The sequence below is a fragment of the Cuculus canorus genome, chromosome 1, assembly GCF_017976375.1.
Source record: "Cuculus canorus isolate bCucCan1 chromosome 1, bCucCan1.pri, whole genome shotgun sequence".
In the NCBI taxonomy this organism is placed as follows: domain Eukaryota; kingdom Metazoa; phylum Chordata; class Aves; order Cuculiformes; family Cuculidae; genus Cuculus; species Cuculus canorus.
Genome location: NC_071401.1, coordinates 108,059 through 116,124, shown reverse-complemented (window position 1 = coordinate 116,124; position 8,066 = coordinate 108,059). Strand labels below are relative to the sequence as shown.

General features: G+C 50.6%; 1 protein-coding gene across 1 annotated transcript in view; it reads left to right on the top strand.

Moving 5' to 3' along the window:
* Positions 1–198: 198 nt before the first annotated feature.
* Positions 199–8,066, top strand: part of NUP98 (nucleoporin 98 and 96 precursor) — a 47,769-nt gene continuing 39,901 nt past the window's right edge. Inside the window, exons 1-6 of the mRNA XM_054058953.1 lie at positions 199–328; positions 4,568–4,671; positions 5,329–5,430; positions 5,649–5,828; positions 6,536–6,675; positions 7,736–7,843. Of these exons, the coding sequence (XP_053914928.1) occupies positions 4,599–4,671; positions 5,329–5,430; positions 5,649–5,828; positions 6,536–6,675; positions 7,736–7,843 (603 nt within the window). The 5' untranslated portion in view covers positions 199–328; positions 4,568–4,598. The remainder of the gene's footprint in view (positions 329–4,567; positions 4,672–5,328; positions 5,431–5,648; positions 5,829–6,535; positions 6,676–7,735; positions 7,844–8,066) is intronic.

Sequence of the window (8,066 nt, the reverse complement as noted above, 5' to 3'; positions counted from 1 at the left end):
ACGCAACCAGCCGAGCGCTCGCGGATTGGGCCGTTCAGGGCAAGCCCCACCCCTCAACGTCCCGGATGTCGGGCGGGGCCGCGGCGCGGCCTTCTGGACCCTTCCTCGGCCCTTATCCCCACCCCCTTCGCGCGCGAGGCCCAATCGGCGGCCGCGAGGGCGCGGCGTCGCCCAATGGACGCTTGGGGTGGGGGCGGTGGCCAATGGGCGCGCGGGGGCTGCTGGGAGGCGCGCGCGGCGGGCTGTGACGCAGCTTCCTCCTCCCTGCGGCGGCGGTGGCGGCTCCGGCCCGGCCGCCTCCACCCTCCGTCCCTACCCTCGCCGAGCGGTGAGCGCGGGGCTGCCCTCTGCGAGAGGCCGGGGAGGGCGAGGGGGGGGGAGGTACAGGTCGTGCTGGGTTCCGTTGGGGTGGTGGGGGGGGTGAAGCTGGGGAACAGGTAACGCGGGGAGTTGGCGGGTACAGGGAGGGGGAGGCACCAGTTTTGGTGCGGGCAGCGGCGGAGGAGGGAGAGGCTGGGGAGCTGGTAACGCGTGGAGTTTGGGGTGTACCGGGGGAGGTACCAGTGGTGCTGAGAGCTCGGTTCGGATGGGGGGGAGCGGGCTTGGGAACGAGGCCGGGGAGCCGGTAACGCGGGGGGTTGGGGGCGCGAGCGGGGTACGTACTGGTGGTGCGGAGGGGAGTGGGGGAGGAGAGGGTGGAGGTACCAGTGGTGGAGGGGGCCTGGTCCGGTTGTGGCGGGGAGCAGAGTAGGGGGTGCTGGGGAGCCGGTAGCGGGTTTTGGCCGTGGTGGGAGGCTGGAGAACCAGTAGCGCAGAAGTTTAGGAGTATGGGAGGAGAGATGCTGGAGGTGCCGGGAGCTCGGTCCGGTTGTGGTGGGGGCTGGGGAGCCGGGTACGGGACGGGGAGATACGGGTAGTGCCGAACGTTCGGTCCGGTCGTGGCGGTGGGAACGGAGAGGGAAGCGTGAGGCCGGGGGTGACGTGAAGGGGTTGGGAGATACGGGAGGGAAAGGTGTTGGTCGTGGCGGGGGTGCTGGGAGAGGAGGAGGGGCCGGTGTTGCCGAGCGCTCGGTCCGGTTGTGGCGGGGAGTAGAGCAGGGGGTGCTGGGGAGGCCGTCGCGCGGGGAGTTTGGAGGTACGGGACAGAGAGGTGCCGGTTGTGGTGGAGGTCCCGGGGAGGCGTAAAGGAAGAGGTACCCGTGGCGCCGGGTGCTTGCTTCCGTCATGGCTGGGGTCCCGGGGAGGTAAGAAGAGAGGAGAGCAGGGAGCAGGACCAGTGGCAGCTACGGGGAGCCAGTAACGCGGAGGGTTTGGGGGGTACAGGAGGGGGGGATACCGGTTGTTGTGGGGGCCCCGGGGTAGAAGGAGGGGCAGGGAGGGTGGGGGAATGTAGCAGTGGTGCAGCGTTCACCCTCCTGGCTGTGGCAGGATCCCAGGGAAGGAGTGTGTGGCAGGGGGTGGCTGGGCGGTACCGATGGTGGCTGGAGAGCCAGTAGCGCAAAGGATTTGGGGGATACGAGGTGGGGGAGGCTGCTGGTTGTGGTGAGGGTCCTGGAGAAGGAGCAAGGAGCATCACAGAATTGTTTTGTTGGAAAAGACCTTTGAAGTCATCGAGTCCCATCGTACCGGTCCACTACTAAACCTCTCGTCCTGTCACTTGTTATTTGTGAGCAGAGCCTGACCTCTGCCTGGCTCCAACCTCCTTTCTGGGAGCTGCACAGGTTGCCCAGAGAAGTGGTGGCTGCCCCATCCCTGGTGATATTCAAGGCCAGGTTGCATGGGGCTTGAAGAAACCTTATCTGGTGGGATGTGTCCTTGTCCATAGCAGGGGGTTGGAACTGGGTGGGCTTTGAGGTCTCTTCCAACCCAAAACCATTCTGTGATTCTATGATTTATGAGCTGTAAATAAGGTTAGGAGTAATGAGATTGAACAACAGCCAGGCACTGTGCACAGCCTCTATACCTGCCCTGCAGCGAGACTTGAGCAGGGGCAGAGTGAGGTGATCAAAAATATCCCATGGAAGTAGAGAGGACCATAGCTGAGATGGGAGTCTGTGGTGTAAACATCAGGGACTGCACTCAGCATCTGGCATCAGGGTAGAAGTTATCTTAGAAGTGTAAAAGGATAGGTAGGAGATGTTTTTAAGACATTCTGGTAGGCACTGTAGCGTAAAGGAGAACAAACTGTCAAGTTCAGGGAGGTGACGTGTGTTCCTGGAAACCACATATGGGTGAGTTGTGGTACAAAGGCGGTTTTAAGGAACAGGAGTTGGCTCTGTGGTTAATCCTGTTACCTAGGCCCAGGTTCTGCTGCAAAATCAAAAAGCAGCCTTGACACTGCAGAGGTGCGTGTGGATGGGTAGAGTCCCTGGCACAGGGCTTTGGGAGCAGGTGGTCAGGGAGAGAGGGGGCTGAGATGGGCCGTGGGATGCAGTGGAACCCTCCACTCCATGGAACGGTCCTGCTGCATGGCAGGCAGCATGCTTCTCCAGGAGGCTTAGGGTGCTCTGAGAGTTCATCAGATCAGCGTTTTCTTCTACTGGAGTCATTTAAGGTGCTCTTAATGTGCATAAGGAATTCTATAAGGGCTTGCGTGTGTCAGTGGAAGGCTCCTGACACCGCAATTCTGTGACCTGCTGCTGGTTTGAGTGGTTGAAAATTACCCACCCTTGAATGCAAGTGTCAGATTTGTTCTTGGCTGTTTTCTCCAGGAGTGGTTGCAGAGGTGTGGTGCACAGCTTTTGCTGCGCAACGTCCAGATTTGGCTCTTCCTGGAATCATGGGTTTTGGGGAAACGAAACACTTCTGGTTTCATGAACGGGCAGATTTAGTGACGCTGCTCTGGAGTGGGCATGTCCCAGACTGTACGCAGGGTGGAGGGGAGTGTGGGCTTCCTTTTGGTGTAAATATAAAAACAGTATATAGAGGAGTTCAGGAGCTGTAGAGAAGCTGTCAGACCCGTGTGGAAGTAAAGATGTGTGTTTACAGTTTAACATAAATTGATGGTGACCAAACAGAGAATAGTTGGTAGGAGTTCGTCGTTATCCTGGATGTTGAGCTTCCCGGAAAACCTGAATGGGGTTTAAAAAATGCCAAAATCATAGAGTCGTGGAATGGTTTGAGTTGGAAGGGACCTTAAAGCTCATCTGGTTCCAACCTTGTGCCATGGGAAGATACATCTTCCACTGGATCAGGTTGCTCCAAGCCCCATCCAACCTGGCCTTGAACACCTCCAGGGACAGGGCAGCCACCGCTTCTCTGGGCATCCTGGGCCAGGGCCTCACCACCCTCATCATCAAGAATTTCTTCCTAATGTCTAATCTCAATCCTCCCCCCTGTGATTTGAAGCCATTCTCCCTCATCCTGTCACTACATGCTGTTGCAAGAAGTCCCTCTCCAGCTCTCCTGGAGCCACTTTCCGTACTGGAAGCTGCTCTGAGGTTTCCCCGGAGCCTTCCGTTCTCCAGGCTGAAGAACCAACTCTCCCAGCCTGTTCTCACAGCAGAGGTCATGCTACAAGTTGGTGTGTCCTTACCTGAAATAGCATTTTCTGAACAAGATAGTGAGTAGCGCTTTGTAAACACTCTTGGTGTGGGCTGTCTTACCGCTTTCTAAGCTTACTGGTTCTGCGCTGCCATGGAGCGGTCAACACTGCCAACTGGGAATTTTGCCTGGATAATGTTGGTGTTTCCAGTGATGGAGTCAATGCCTGCCAGTGTCAACGTAGAGAAAGGCTAAAATTCTTCTGACTAGGATATGGCTCACAATCTGTTATGTTCAGCTTAGTTGCCTTTGGTGGAAAAAGGCTGTAATGCTGTGTTTGCTTGGAGTGAGGCAGCGTTACTAGATGTGTCTGTGGATACATTGATGGATGCTGTAAAGGTGGAGTGGGTGCTTGCCTGAATGGAGTAAAACTGCACTGAAAAAGGATTTGGAAACAACAGCTTCTTGAAAGTTGAGTTAAGAGAATCCCAGTGCAGCCCTGTGAGTGGCAAGCAGGTGGAAGGTGTGTTCCTGCAGTTCTCGAGCAGTGTGTTTCCACTCGTGTTTGAAGCAGCTCGCAAATGGGGTTTAACAGAAAATCAGACCTGGAAAGTACAGGGAGTGTCATGGAAATGCCTGTAGCACAATACAAATCTCTGGGCCTGTCCTTTGGGAAGCATTTGGTGGGGTGGGCTTCCAGGATGAACCAAAACGAGTTTGTGTTGCCTGGTGGGGATCAAAGTGGTAACAGAGGTGGGAAGTGCTCATAGGGGTGGATCCTCCAAGAGACTTTGGGAACATGTGGGTCAGGGATTGAATTCATTCATTTTTTTCATTCTGGAGGACTGAAAACCAAAACCCAGCTGCAGTTTTCGGTGGAAGACTCCTTACTTTTGACCTCACTAGGGCATGAGTGCCTGTGTCCTTTTTAGGGCTCTGACTGTGCTTCAGGTTGCTCAGCATGGTTTAAACACTGTTACGCACTTTATGGCTTAAATAGTCAGATTAAGTTGCTTACATAGAGGAAGATGAAAAATGGGTTCTGAAGGTGAGCCTTAAATAAAAGCTGAATTCTTTTTTCCAGATTTAGCAGGGAAACCTGATCTATCCTGAAAATGTTTAACAAATCTTTTGGAACTCCATTTGGAGGCAGTACTGGCTTTGGGACAACCTCAACATTTGGACAAAGTAAGTGATGTGTCTAAATGACTCTTTAGGAGTGGCAGCATTTTATTCTAGAGGTGCAGCTGGAGGATCAAATTGGGGAGGGCATTGTGCATGTGTGATGGAATCAAAGTGCTGCTGGACTGTCCAGATCACTCGGCAGCAGTAGGAAGCAGGCTCATGAATCAGGCTTGGAAGCCCTAGGCTTCTCCACTAACACAGCTTTTAATCGGGATAGACACCAGAATTCCATATTTGCTTGTTGGAGCTTCCTTTTTCAAATGCAGTAGCAGCTCAGGTGCTTGGGGGGAGGCTGCCTTGCCAGGGTGAGGGAGGAGAGTTGTTCATTCAGGACTGTATTTGTTACAAAGACTCTCAAAGCAAAAGCACGTAGTCTGAGGAGCATCTTCTGAAGAGTCGTGTTGTAAATACTACCGTGAGGTTTTAGCCATTAGAGCAGGCCATAAACTATTGTACGTGTTACATTTTTTAGTAAGGAAACAATAATTCTTTCTATGTTGCTCCTAAAACAAGAAGTGAAAAGAAATATCCCACACACCAATGTATCGGAAGTCACACACAAACTTCTTTTGGGGAGCTAAAAAGATGGTGACAGCGTTCAGTTTGCAGTACGTGTGTTTGGAATGTGCCTTCACCTCAACTGTTAACACTGATTTTCAGATGCCGGCTTTGGTACTACGAGCGGAGGAGCGTTTGGAACGTCAGCCTTTGGGTCAAACAATAATACTGGAGGCCTCTTTGGGAGCACACAGACCAAACCAGGTATGGCTGTGTTATGTTTGTGGTGCAGAATGCAACCCTGAAAGAAAGGTGTTAGTAAAAAGGGGACTGGAAAAGCAAAAAGAGACCCAAGCAACTATCAATAAAAGCAACATCAAAAACCAAACAGACAGCCACCATGCCCCTAAAACCTCAAAACAAACAAAAGCCCCAAAGCAATTGATGATTACAAATGATTAATCATCTGTTTCCGTCTTCAGGAGGATTATTTGGTTCGACTACATTCAATCAGCCAGCCACCTCCTCCACAAGCACTGGCTTCGGGTTTGGAACATCAACTGGGACATCCAATAGCCTGTTCGGGACTACCAGCACCGGGGGAGGCCTCTTCTCATCCCAGAGTAATGCCTTTGCACAGAATAAGCCAGCTGGGTTTGGAAGTGAGTAAAACTGCTACCTCTCTCTTGAGCATCGCTTGTTTCATTCAATTGAAGAGCACAGAACACTAGGTATACAAGTGGATCTTGTAGAAGTGTTAACGTGGGGGTTGGTTTTTTCTCCTGAAGGATACAGTGATGTTGTGGTCTACAGCAGCCAGGGGCGAACCTGATGTGCTGCGAGATCCATAGCTGCGAGATCCATAGCTGCGATTCTAGTACCAAGTTTTAAAATAAATTAAAATAGGTGACATTTTCTGTTCTTAAATGTCTTCTGGTGCTGCTTGATTTCAGCCTTTATTCTGCTGCCATAGAGCAGTTACAGTTGGCTTTGCCTCTGGAAGTAGAATGCTTGAAATGCCTCCATCTGTACATTAACTCCCTGAAGCAGAACTGCTTGCAGACCCTTCTAAGAAAAGGAACGCCACTGGTTCCCTTCATACATGTCATTCTTAGTGCTGCTGGGAACAGAGTGGCACTGGCTGCTGTGGTGATCCCAGTGTTTCCTGGGGTGGTAGGTTCAGGGCAGGCTTCTACAGCAAAATATTGTGTTAGCAGACTGTTGGTTTCTGTCTCTGCTGTAAAAACCCTTTTTCCTAGCAGTTTTGTCCGTTTCCAAACTATTTTGTAATTTGAGGGATGTATTTGGGTTTAAGTTTTAAAATTGAGGTTTGGTTTACAACTGATCTTTTTATTTTTTGTCTTTTAAGACTTTGGAACAAGTACCAGCAGTGGAGGCCTCTTTGGAACCACTAACACTACTTCCAATCCTTTCGGAAGTACATCCGGATCTCTTTTTGGCCCAACTAGTTTTACCGCTGCCCTAACTGGCACGACCATTAAGTTCAATGTAAGTTCTAGGTTTCCTTCTTAATCTGAACCTGTTTACTGTGGGAAACGTTGCATTTTGCAGTTATTTATGTACTGTCTTGGTCACTGAGCTGAAAAAAAGAGTAGTTTGTGTGCTAGTCTGCAGTATTCTGGAATGGTTTGAAAACATCCGTGTTAGTGGAACTGCTGCAGTGGAAACGGGATGCCCAAAGTCCAAAGAACTGGACTTTTTATTCTGAATTTGACCAATGCCTTGTTGTAAACCCTTGCTGGGTTTACCACTCCTGTTAAAGCTGAAGAGGCAAGCCAGGTCTTAAAATGGAACCTTCTCAGGAAGGGATGAAGTGCCTCGAATTTGGGGTGATCTGTGCTAAATGCTGACAACATTAAGGGTTAAAGACGCCTCAGAATGGGTCAAAATCAATGTAGTTCTCAGCATGGCTTTGGAAATGTAAGATGAAAAGTGAAGACTGCCCTGTCTTTTCTGGACAACCTTTAAGAAAGGGTTGGAAAATGTCTTGAAAGTCCTATGGTGGCTGAAAACCAGAGGGTGGCTCTGAAAGGAAGCTGTAGTGAAAGTTGGGTAGCTGATACCAGCCAGAAAGAGGCATTCTTGTTCCCAAATACCTGTTCGTGTAGATCTCAGCCCTTTCAATTTCTAGACTGAGCTGGTTTAACAGACTGAGACTTTGTCATTTCCGGATGTAGGCAGAGCTGTGATGATAACTCAGGCAGTCCAAGTGCTGTTGGTGTGTACCTCCATAGCACAGTTAAATGGGGGATAATGAAATCTCTGCACAGCTAGGGGATTTGTCTCGCTAATTGAGGTAAACTATTCTTAAAGTGAACTGAAAGGTGAATTGCACTGTGTTTTGAGTGTTACCGGGGTGAATTCCACTGTTGATCGCTACTGAGCACGCCTTGGCGCTGTGTGAGGCTGCAGCTGTACAGATAACAGGAATGGACTGCTCCAGGTGCTGAGCTGCGTCTGGGTTCTAAGAGCATCTGCCCAGAGCAGTGATTGCAGTAATGGAATCTGTCTGGGTTTTCAACTTGTGTCTTAACGTCTTCTCTTGCAGCCACCAACTGGTACGGATACAATGGTGAAATCTGGTGTTAGCACTAACATCAACACCAAGCACCAGTGCATCACTGCTATGAAAGAGTACGAAAGCAAATCTCTCGAGGTCAGTCAATCTCAATCATGCTTATCTTGTTTTTGTTGTTTAGCGTTGGTTTAGCAGAGCTTTTTGTAATAAGCATCTACTGTGCTCTTAAATGCAAGTACAGCCTTCAATATCTGCATCACTCGCAGAAGAGAGGTATCGTCAGGTAAATCGTGTCGTGCATCATCATATTAATTGTGTTTGTTTTTAAATGTTTAATGCTCCTGTTTTCAAAGAGCTGGGA